At 37.9% G+C, this 12,452-nt stretch overlaps 1 protein-coding gene across 3 annotated transcripts in view; it reads left to right on the top strand.

The window, feature by feature from the left end:
* Positions 1–12,452, top strand: part of PHLPP1 (PH domain and leucine rich repeat protein phosphatase 1) — a 212,719-nt gene that overhangs the window by 179,318 nt on the left and 20,949 nt on the right. For all 3 annotated transcript variants that reach the window (XM_033425001.2, XM_033425002.2, XM_004268066.4), the window contains 2 exons: positions 1,152–1,352; positions 3,864–4,026. In XM_033425001.2, coding sequence (XP_033280892.1) covers positions 1,152–1,352; positions 3,864–4,026 — 364 coding nt within the window. The remainder of the gene's footprint in view (positions 1–1,151; positions 1,353–3,863; positions 4,027–12,452) is intronic.

Raw genomic sequence — 12,452 nt, 5'->3', positions numbered from 1 at the left:
ATTTGTGAGATTCATCCTATTGATACATGTAGTTGTTCTTCATTTTCACTACTACATAGTATTACATTATTTTACTACAAGAGTAAATTATCCCTTGCAGTTGTGAATATATGTCAGTAACATATGGTTTGGGCATCATACTGAAAAGGACTTAGTTAGTCACTATGTGATTTAGTTGTATTGTGATCTAATGTCTAATTATTTTATTACTATAAGAGCTCTTTTATTTTAAAATAGGCAGTTGTTTTTCTCTTTCTTAAGACAGAATATTAATTTTATCTTATCACTATCCCTTCGACTCCCCACCAGCTATAAAATTAATCACTTTCTCTCACCTTTGTGCTTCCATAAAAATTGATTTCTCTTTGTAGTTAACACATACAGATAGCTGCTGTGTTCATTATGGACAGTGGAGTCACATATCTGTATGCCTGCCAAAGCCAAGACCTATCTTTTTTTTGTTTTAAACTTTTTATTTTATATTGGAGTATAGCCAGTTAACAATGTTGTGATAGTTTCAGGTGCACAAAGCAACTCAGCCCTACATGTAGATGTATCTGTTCTCCCCCAGACTCCCCTCCCATCCAGGCTGCCACATAACATTGAGCAGAGTTCCCTGTGCTATATAGTAGGTCCTTGTTGGTTATCCTTTTTAAATACAGCAGTGTGTACATGTCAGTCCCAAACTCCCTGACTATCCCTTCCCTCCACCCTTCCTCCCGGTAACCATAAGTTCATTCTCTAAGTCTGTGAGTCCGTTTCTATTTTGTAAATACGTTCATTTGTATCATTTCTTTTTAGATTCCGCATATAAGTGATATCAAACGATATTTCTCTTTCTCTGTCTGACTTACTTCACTCAGTATGACAATCTCTAGGTCCATCCATGTTCCTGCAAATGGCATTATTTGATTCTTTTTTATGGCTAGGTAATATTCCATTGTATATATATGTACCACATCTTCTTTATCCATTGCTCTGTCGATGGACATTTAGGTTGCTTCCATGCCAAGACCTACCTTTAGATTCATGTTTCTAAACCCAGTTTCTAATATGCCAGTTATCAATCAGAAAGATTCTAGGTTTGTTGAAGATTCTGGACTAGACCTGTGGCTTATCAGTGGGATTCTGTTGCATTTTTGTCATTGTAGCCTGAGATTCCTGAATGCATCTGCAAACAAACTGGAAACCCTTCCTCCAGCCACACTCTCTGAAGAGACAAACAGCGTCTTACAGGAGTTGTATTTGACGAATAACAACCTCACAGATAAATGTGTACCCTTGTTAACAGGACACCCCCATCTGAAGATTCTTCACATGGCCTATAACCGACTTCAGAGTTTTCCAGCAAGGTAAAAGAAGATTACAGAGTGACATCCTTCATTGCATTTCTGAAAATGGATTCATAGATGGAAAGGCAAAAACTAACATGTTTATTTCCCAGATAATGTAAAGCTTGTTCCTCCTGATTCTTATTCACAGTGTCTTTTATATAAGCCATTGTCAGCATTCCCCTAAAGAGAAGTGTGTTCATTTTTCTAATATGAATGTATCCAAGGACCCAATTGCTAGAATGTTCTTATGATTTTGAAATAAGTCATGTCATCTAGCAGGTATATTTTTTCTTTTGCTTCCTTTTAACCAGTCAAATTAAAAAAAAAAAAGATTAACCTAGTATGATGTGTGAGAATTAGAACATAAACTAGGAACCTGAAGGTTCTCAGTTAGCTAATAGCTTTTGTATTTATGCTTATGGTATAGAAAGCAATGGTGGCCTGTGCATTCTTAGAAACTGTGACATTACAAATAATTTATGGCTCTTAGAAAATTCTACTTTTAAGTCTATTTTAATTTTAATTTCTAATTTTGGGGAGCAGTGGCATTGTATCTTGCTTTGAGTGAAGCTTTAACAAGTTAGGTCTTAGAACTCACACCCACACATCAAAGAAGCAAACACTAACCCCTCTGGTATTCTGCTGCTAACTGCGACTTAGCACTGGGCCAAAGCAAAATACGGGGACAGCCTCCCTCTGCTAGCATCAAGGAGACCAGTCTGTTGAAACCCTTACTAAAGGAGGGAGGCCCAAATATGCATTGACTTCAAGTATTACTCTATTTTTGTAGTATACATTTATTTCTTTACTTTTTCCCCCTCATTTGATGTTACTGATTAAGTTTTCTTTCTTTCTTTTTTTTTTTCTTTTAATGTACTTTTCTTTTACTGTGGAATGAGATGTTATTTTTGGAAGCATAGCAATAATATCTCTGAAAGGGCTCATGGTCCTCATTTGATGGTGAATGACTAAGGCCAGCAGGAGAAATGATCATCAGCTCAAATTCTGAGGTTATCCCCCACTGACCCATGCCAGTAGTAATCACCCTAACTACAGAGAATTTTTTTTGACCACCTCCTTTCTATGCTGAGGGATAGAAACTTCTTTGACATGTTTTCTTTCTTGGACCTGATGTCTATACTCTCAATCTTTTTTCGTGCCTATTACTCATTGGTTTCTCCACATTTCTTCTCACAATATGATGACAACATATTCAAATAATAATCTTACAAATTCAGGCTATCACAGATGGATTACTTCACAGTCTGTGCATACAGTGTTGTTTGTAGCATATCCTAATACCATGTTGAATGTTTATGATATTAAAAGATCTGATTTCATAAGATAAAAACTTAGTTCTTGTATCTTCGGCGTATATTTATTTTCAAGTAAGCAAATAAGGTAACCTTTATTTTTGAGAGAAAAAAGAAAAAAAGCAATAAAGTGTTTCTTGCTAAATTTTTTAAAAGGTTTATTGTGACAAATGAAACCACAGCAAGGAGAGGAGATACCAATAACTCTAAACTAAATGATTTAGATTATAAGTTTGAGTTGCACTCACTGGGAATCCTGCACTTGTTAGATTCCACCTTCACAAGTGGTGGGAAAAGGGCCAGAGGAGTGATAGATGCATTATAGGTTTGTAGAGGCAGAGGGTTTTTTCCCTCCAGATTTACAGAAAATGTAAGAAACCCTAATTCTGGAGTTTTTCTTTATTGAGTTACTGTAATTATTGATTAATGTAATTAAATAGTAATTCTACATTATAGGTTAAGATTGCACAATACAAGACATTCTTAAACAAAAGTGTTAAATTACATTAGGACTTGTTATTAAGGTAAGATGAGAAAGATTCTTTCTTTGTAGGTGTTTAGCAGGAGTTGAGAGAAATTTCTTTTGGGTCCAGATTGAATTTGGGCATTGCCAGAGGTCGAGAGATGATCCAGATCACCTTCCGGCATCCTGCTTCTCATGACCACCTTGTTATCACAAGGGATGTCCAAGGAATTTGGGGAGTGGGGTTTCAGGAGAAAGCATATCTTCATATAAACCATACCCTTTTCTACTCTATATATTCCCTTGAGGTTTCAGTGCCAATACGAAGAAATAATACTCTCACACTTTTAAAGCACATAGATTAGATTAATGCCAGCTTTTGACCCATTTGGGTAGGATTTTCACTGGAGTTCAGACTAAGCTACATAGTAAAGTGATTGTTGTCAGGATAACTCAATTCACACACAGAGTTTTCATAGGAAAAGGACGTCCATTTTTCTTCTTGTTGCCAATTCAAAGAGCTGAAGTTAAGAGTTTTTGTTTTGTAACAAGAAAGGAGGTATCAAAATACTTTGATACTCAAAAACAGTAGTGAAAAACTTGTCTGTTAAAATGACTAGTGCAAGTGAATCTTTAAAGAATCTTCAGAGTCATAGTAAATTACCTTTTGGTTCTCATTATCTATTATTTTCTTTCTAAATTTCCTTACAATTACTTTGTGACCTGCCCACCCTTGGATTTTCTCTCTTTCAGTAAAATGGCAAAGCTGGAAGAACTTGAAGAAATTGACATCAGTGGGAATAAACTGAAGGCCGTCCCGACAACGATCATGAATTGCAGGCGCATGCACACGGTGATCGCTCACTCCAACTGCATCGAGGTCTTTCCTGAAGTTATGCAGCTCCCAGAAATCAAGGTACGTGGGTCGATTCCATAAACTCCAAGCTTCAGGTCCACAAAGAGACTTGTTTTCTCTAGTTCATCGGTTCAGGATGTTCGCACCCTTGTTAGATTTCCTCAGAATGAAGATTTCTCTGTTGTCCTTGCTCCGTCCTTCCTCAGCACTGGGCTACACCTCTGAGTCGGCAGAGGGAAAAAAAAAAAACAGTGATCAAAAAACACTGGACTGGGAGTGGGGAAAATTGTCTTCTGGGCTCTGTCCCTAACTAGCCACATAGCCACCTAACTCTTTCCCATCTGTCTAACAGTACTTGTCCTACTTATTTCCAGGGTGGTTATGAGACTCAGAGACTGAATCAGGTTTGATAATAGTTTGAGATAGTTAACAGTACCTCTGCACACCCCTCCCCCCAACTCCCCTAATTAAATAGCATCCACCACCCCAGCACCCAATTAGTAATAATTCCCTATATAGATGTAGTCTCATTACTGTTACCATTACCAAGCATTCACTTCAATTTAATGAAACCTGACAGAACAGATAGTATTCCCATTTGGTAGGTGAGGAAACTGAGGTGCTGAAAAGAAAGTGGTTTCTATAAACTGAAGACAGCAAGTTGGTGGCAGAGACATTCTGCAGTTCCTGGCTCCTGACTCAGGGCAGTCTCATCGGACGAAACCAGTTCACTAGAATGAAAACCATCTAACAACTTTTTATTCTTTTTTTTTTTTTTTGGAGCAAAGAGTAAGAAGTTCTTTCATTTTGCATTTTAGCATTTCTGATGATTAGTTTTGTGCTTAATAAAAAGTAATTCTGGTTATAGACTAGGAGCATATTCTAATCTCCTATTTGAAGACACTTTGAATAGCATGAATAATTTTTCACCACAGGAGTTTTGTACATTTACATGGTTGAGGTGTATACAAGCCATTTGATAAGTGTGTGCGTGTGTGTGTGTGCTTAAGCCATGAAATATTTTACTGTGAGCGCACTGTCACCTCATACATGACCGTGTCATTTTAGAATACTTACTGTTAACTAGCAGAAATGTTTTATTTTTACTTTATATACCTTTTACAGTAGGTAAGAGGTGGGGCTCTGAAGGAAGACAGATCTAGAGGTGGATCCCAACTAAAAGCTGCTTAATTGCTCCGTTTCCTCCTATGTAAAATGAGGGAAAGAACACTGCTTCCTTTACAGTATTGCTGTGAGGATGAAATGAAATAATACATGTAAAGCATTTGAAATAGAAGTGGCACCTGGTAAGAGCTCTGTAAATGTTAACTATAATTAGTTACAAGACCTCGATGGGGTTCAACTCTGATGTTGATTATATGGAGCAACTGTTCTGGCTGTTGATCCACAAAATCCAAGAAATCTGTCACTTAAACAAATGCTTCTTTGCTTCCATCGCAGGAGCAGTGTTGACAGCTAAGCTTTCCAGGGGCTGCTCCACTGCCCATTACTCCGTGGGGGGTGTGGTGTCTGTCACGGGGCCTCATTAAACAGGTCTCTGTGCACCGAGGTCTCAAGATTAACCTCCTGTTTGCTGGTCTTACTTTCTGCACCTGTCTTTTAATGTTATATAACTCTTAATCGTAGATTCTTTTTTTTTTTAAGTATCTGGTTTAAAATACAGATACAGATAGACGTTTAAACTTTTCAAGTTTTGACTAAATTTTGTAAAATACGAATGTTGCTCTATGAAAGCAAATCTTCTCTTAGACCCTTGCTTGGATTCCTGGATTCTAAACTTGGTGCCCTCGTGTTTGCATTTAATTCCTTCCCCTGTAACCCTGCTTTACAGCTCCTTTTCAAATTTTACTTTTGGTATTACTTTTTTTTTTTTTTTTTTTTTTACAGTTTTTCTTCTTTTGTTCTTTGATTTTTAACCCCAGATATTGTAGCTTAGCATTTTCCTTATGTTAAAAATGTCCAGTGTTTCTGACCCAGCTCTTCCATTACCAAGAGATATTTTGTTGCTGGGGTTTTATTTGTGGCGGGGGTGGGGTGGGTGCGGTGAGCAGTATCAAGTCTCCTTTATGTACAAAGTACAAACTTGGCAGCCCTGGACAGACAGTGGTATTGAAAAAGTAGTAGTTATATTGTTTGAGAACTCCGAAATGATATTTTAGTGTTATTTCATATGAGAATATTTTAAGTTGCTGTATAAGTATTTATGCAGATTTAAACCATCCAAGGGACTTCCCTGGCGGTCGAGTGGTTGAGACTTCGTGCTTGCAATGCAGGGGGCGCGGGTTCGATCCCTGGTTGGGGAACTAAGATTCCACATGCCGTGCAGTGTGGCCAAAAATAAATAAATAAACCATCCAAAAGAAAATTCCTGGTAAAAAATATTTGCTGTAAACAGATGATAAAATACCTATGAGAGTGTTGACTGCAAACTGAGCCCTAAAGCATGTTTCTAATGGAAAAGAAATCATGTTTTTTCCTAAGTTGAAGTACTCCAGCCGCTATTAAAATATTATCATTGAGTTAATAATCCTAGATTGTATTCTTATTGCTTCTTGAAAATAAAGTACAATAATTGTAAAGTATTTCATAAAAGGTATGAAGATCATTGCAATTATAAACATTAACAGATAATTTAAAGAGGGATAAGATCCTGGTATATTTAGCTAGTTCTCTGTGAGCAGTCTCATCTTTTCAGACGTTAAAGAAAAGTGCTTGTTCACTGCTTTGTTACCAAAGCTTTAAAACCAATTATCATTTAAAGGGTAAACAAGTTTTATTACTAAAATATATATGCTAAAATATAGTTTTTTATTTTACTTTATTTATTATTTTTTTTAAATGTAGTTTTTTAAACTTGTAAAATCAGGCCATTATTCATGTACCCCTAAAACAGAGACTATATGCATCCCCTATTCTTGGATAAAATTTAGGTCTGGCCTTTTCTCATTTTGGTGCATTTGGTGAGATCTGTTAAAGTGATCATCAGGCATCAAATTCTGTACTTGGGCAGGAAGGTCATATAAATTCGTAGGAAAAAAAAATATTTTTTAGAGTTTTTCGATGAGCTCAAGTGCACCCAGAGTCATAGTCGTTTTGTTCCTTAGTATTGATATTATTGTCTTCACCTTTGTTTAGCACTTTCAAATTAGTCTTCCAAACCCCACCACCAGTCCTGTGTTCCTGGAGCAGGTCATGTTCTGTTCTGATTCTAAAATAGACAGACCTCCCTCTGGATACGGATCAGCTCTCAATCACCACAGAAGCCAGACTTGGCTTGGCTGGTCCCAGGCCGAGGTCCTCACGTAGGCTGCTAGAGCTGATGGACCTGAAAAGCAGAGGTGGCCGCGGGTGTGGCACTCGGCTTCTCTTCCTCAGGGGCCCTTCACCGAACCACATCGCAGTCACGTTGATCATGTAGGAGTTCTGCAACAACACCAAAGCTTTTAGTTGAGTTACTTCCAGTTAGGGACATGGTCCTACCTTTTTTGAAGTGTGGTTTAAGCAGATGAAAGAAATGTGTGACACATACAATGAATGAAGTTTGAAATTTAAACACTGTATATCAGCAGCTTTTGTCAAATTTTCCATTTCCCTGCGGTGTCCTGATTCTGATTACTGGGTGAACAGCATCTTTTAAAATGTTTTAAATTCTCTTCAGAAGGTTATTTTCATGTTTGTGCTGTGCAGTAATAAACCACTTGGATAAGCTGAGTGACTTCGTCTTTAGGACTGTTATTTCACTTCATGGAGTATGAAGTATTTTTAATATGCCACACTCTTGAGAACAATGGCTGCAGGAAGTTGAATCTCCCTTGGAATCAAGCCATGTTGTTGTTTCTAAAGTGAGATGAGAGCGAGAGAACCAGCTCAGTCATAGGACACAAAGAACATGGGGAAACGGCTAGGTCAGAATGGATGAAAGAAAAGGCATTAATTCTTTGGAAAGCAGGATAATGGAAATAAAGACAGATCAGGGGCCAGTTAGATGTCTAGTTTGGTAGAGTAGTTGACCTACTAGACTTAAAAGGTCATCTAGGAACTGCAGTATCCAAAAACCAGGAAGTAGGAGCAATTGTCATTATGGTCCTGGAATCTGGGTAATGGTTATTTAGGAATTCTTCTATCATTTGGGGAATCTGGCATCCATTCCTGTTTGGGACAAGAGCTAAGGAAAAAGGAATGAAGCAGTGTCTACCAGGACATGGCCATTTAAGCCACTTTTCTCCCTGCCTCACTGGCGACTCACCAGCAGGAAGCTAGGACTGCATAGTCTCTGTCTTTCAAAGTTGGGATAATTTATTAACTCAGACTAATTTGTTTGTTTTTTTAACTCTAGTTTTAAAAAGTATTTCAGCAGCCCTTTTAAACACAAAGCCATGTCCTTTACAGTGAAATACTGCATGCATCTTACGAAGTGGGTTATGTGTACATACAGATAAAGAACTGGTCCTCTGTGAGCTCGTGCATATTAAAAGTATCCCTTTAGAGATGCTCCTGGAGAAAGGAGCACTTGTGACCATGAGTCCTCAAAGAAGTTGGCTGTGAAGTGGTCACTATCCTGCTCTTCAAAGTCTTTTATTAGTAAGGAAAAAGAGGAGTGAGCTCATATGCCCCCAAATCTGGAATACAGCCTGGAATCATCTATAAATTTCTTTGAAGTCTCCTTTTTGATCTAAAATCACATGCTAATTTTGTGTTCTACTTTTTACCATTTCTTTTAGTTTTAATGTAAAAATAAAGGCTCTTCCTCTCCATAATCTTTGAGTAACACTGAAGCCCCCAGAAGCATGGGCCAGGTGTCCTGTAACTTTGTGATATACCACTGAGTCTCCCCAAGGGCACACATAACCAATTTTATGAGGTAATGAAATTTATGAGGTAAAGGAATTGCTTAGTTTATATAGGATGCATTTTCTTAAAGTCAGATTTTATAAATAATTTATTTTGGTGCTTAAGGGAATTCGCTATTTGGAGGAATGGAATGCTATTTGATGGATCGAGGATTTGTTTAAAACAAAGTTTTACCCTGATTGTCATTTTTGTCAAGTAGTTGCCAATAAGGTTTCTAAAATCCAGTTGAGAAAAATCACAGATACTGTATATAAATTTAAAAGGAAGAGGCTGTACAAATTAAAGTTCTTCTTTTGCAACTTCCTGAAAGGTGGGGAGGTTTAAACAATATACATTCCTGAATAATTATAGACAAATACACTATTACATAGAAAAACCGAACTTCAACCTTGGCTTTAGGGTCTGTGTTTAAAGCAAAAGGTTCAGACTGGCTCTCTTAGTTAATAGGTTTACTTAGTTGTGTGAACATCCTACAGTGATGATGCCTTAGCCTTTTGCAACATCAAGAATATGTAGTAGTTTAAGTGTTAAAAGAGAATTTGACTTAAAGTTATATAATGAGAAATACTACACATGTGTGTACATGTATTTTACTCTAAAGCTACAATATTCGGGTTCCTGTAGAACTCTGAGAGAGGGAGGTAGTATAGATGACTTCAGCGTAAGACACAATCTGTAGTTCACCGTTTGGCCCCTACCTGCCTCTCCAGCCTCATCTTCTGCTCTCGGGCCCGACCATCTCCAGCCACACCAACCACACTTGCTTCGTGTCCTGGTATACCGTGCATCACTCTGTCTCTTGCCTGGTGCACGTGCTGTCAGTGCTTGCTAGATGCCCTCCTGTTCCCATCTGCCTCTTTATCTTTAATTTTGATTCTTCACAAAAATCCTCTCCTGGAAAGCCCTCTCTGTGGTCTCAGTAGCTGCCCCTTCACTGTCACAGCCACGCACACTTGTACACATCGTTGATCATAGCAGCTGGAGGTAGGTAGTGGTGTTCATTTCCCCCTTTAGCCTGGGAGTTCCTCGGGCTGGGGACTGTGTCTGCCATCTCTCTCGAGGTCCCTGATGTCTGACTTATTGTCTGCCATTTAGTAGATGCTAAATAAATGTTACTTTGGTTGAGTACTTGGATGTATTTGCTTCTTTTGACTTCAAAATGGAAATTAGTGAACCTGTTCGGAGGGGGAACATGTTATACATCAGCGGCTTTCACCTTGTGAGGACTAGGGAGTGCAGAAGGTGAGTGGGAGCCCCGCCATTTGGAGCTGTCAGAGCTGTTGGGCGGCACAGTTGAGGTGGGGGACTAGCTGTGGTCTGAGGAAGGAAGAAGCAAGGGGGTTGCAGAACCTCAGAGCTCACTAGTTAAGTTGCTGATTCGGGGCAGCCCAGGCAATTATTTGGCAGATAATGAATAATACACTGCTGTGAACATTGATATGCTTTTTTCTTTAGTAATGTTTTGTGAGGAATCATCATAATTAAGATATTGCAACTTTTGTGATAATTACACTTGAACTATACATCACATTGTATTCCCTTTCTTTAAGATACACTGATTATTTTCCTATACTCATATATAATTGTATTAGTAGTCATTTCCTCTAAATCATGAGTTCCTTCTCAATTATGAGTTATCTCACTTTTTCTGAGGGTTGGATAATTCTTTTTTGAGTATTCTTACCAGAGTTTTGTATTATAGCAGAGTGATTTTTGTTAGCTGTGTCCTAGAATGGGCCTGAAAGAGGGAATGATAACGTTTTAGATTCAATATTCTATTTAACAATGTATTTCCAAGAAAATTTTAGTGCATTAAATATAAATACATACATTAAACAACATAGAATATGTGGGTACTAAATTTTTTTCTCAGGTCTCACTTCCAAATTTTCTCTTTTCTTAGTGGTCGCCGTTACAATTATTCAGTCAAGTGTTTGTTGAGGACTATTAAAAGAATAGGAAATAGTACTTGTAAGTAAAGCAGTCACTATCTGCGTTGACACCAGTAGATTGGCACCAAGTACCAGTGTCCTGTAATTTTTAGGAATAAACCTCCTTCAATGTGCAGAACTATATAAAGGTGTTTCTCTGCTTATCTGCCCTTAAAGAGTTTCCTTCTCATGCAGAAACAAAAGCATTTTAAAACGTATCAATTGCTTTGCAGTGCTACTTATTCTAGACTGAATTTAACCTAAACATGTGTATCTCAGTTCCCATCCTAAGAGACTTAATTACTGAGGAACCTTCTTATAAGATCCATTCATTTATTCATTCAACAAATAATTGTTTACCAAGTGCCAGGCAATCGATTGTTTATTTGTTCCTCCTTTCGGTGAAGGCATCTACCGAGCCTCTATTCTTTGCAGTGCACTGCACTTCGGATATAGGAGGAGAAGAGGCAGTCCCTTCTCTCTAGGAGCTCATGGTCTAGTGAAAGAAAGAAATAAGCAGATACTTATAACAAGGGACATCTAATTGAAACGGGGGCTGTAGTGGAATTGAGTGACATTGTAGTGGCGTTGAGTCTTGAAAGAATAAGGCAGATTACCAGGTAGAAGGCAAGGATAGCTTGAAGAGTTCCATTCACAGAGAATAGCAAGTGCAAAGGCACAGACAAATGAGAACATGACACATGCAAGAGTTAACTTTGACGCAACTGAATATAGAGTGTGAGGAAGCAGGTGGCGAAAGGTGGGGTGAAGGCCTTAGTTGACGTGCTGAGGACTTTGGTGGCAGATTGAAGGGTAGTAGGGAGCAAAAGAAAGACTGAAGCTGGAGTGTGATGTGATAGAACAAACCGCATCAGAGAATCACCCTGACAGCATTGTGGGGAATGCAGCAGAGGGAAGTGAGACTGAAAGCAAATCCTCCAGGGGAAACGTGATGTGGGTCAGAACAGGACTACGGGAACTGACTGCCGTGAATTAAAGACTTGGTGATGAAATGGGCCTCGGCGGGGGTAGTGCGTGAGCACCATCTCATAAGATCTGCGTTACCATCACCAACATTATCTTTATAAATGAATACCCTATTGAACTCATTTTATAATTTGGTAATTTAAAGAATGAGCAATTTTACCTCTACAGAACTGTGAAAGTTTAAATCTTTAGCGGTAACATTAAAAAACATTGCTCACCAATTTCAAAAAATTCAGTAATGTTCTAAAATGCCTTGACTCTCTCCCCATAATGCATGCTCTGACCTCTGAATTCGTTTGTGTCAACCACCTACGTTCTGTGTTGCCCACACCTGTCAGGCCTTAAGCTCATGTTTCATCACCACCAGGAGATTATATTGACACCATGTGTTGTTTTATCTGTACTGATGTGAAGATATAGAATAAGTGAAATGTAATGAAATTGTACCTACATTTATGGGTTTTAAAAGTTTTTTATATTAATAATAAGGCTAAAAGAAACAAAAATAGAATTCTAACACTGGTTGTGTTCAGGTGTTAAATTTAACGGTAAGTTTTCTAATCTCTGTCCAACTTTTTATAATGTGGTTATAATGCTCTCATAATAAAAAAAAATTACAGTATATCATTGCTACTGTTTCAGAGCAAGGGTATGAAACAATTTGTGTGGAAACATTGTATTGTTTGAATTCAACTG

The sequence above is a fragment of the Orcinus orca genome, chromosome 15 (genome assembly GCF_937001465.1).
Source record: "Orcinus orca chromosome 15, mOrcOrc1.1, whole genome shotgun sequence".
Classification (NCBI taxonomy): domain Eukaryota; kingdom Metazoa; phylum Chordata; class Mammalia; order Artiodactyla; family Delphinidae; genus Orcinus; species Orcinus orca.
This window is presented reverse-complemented; position numbering and strand designations above follow the sequence as displayed.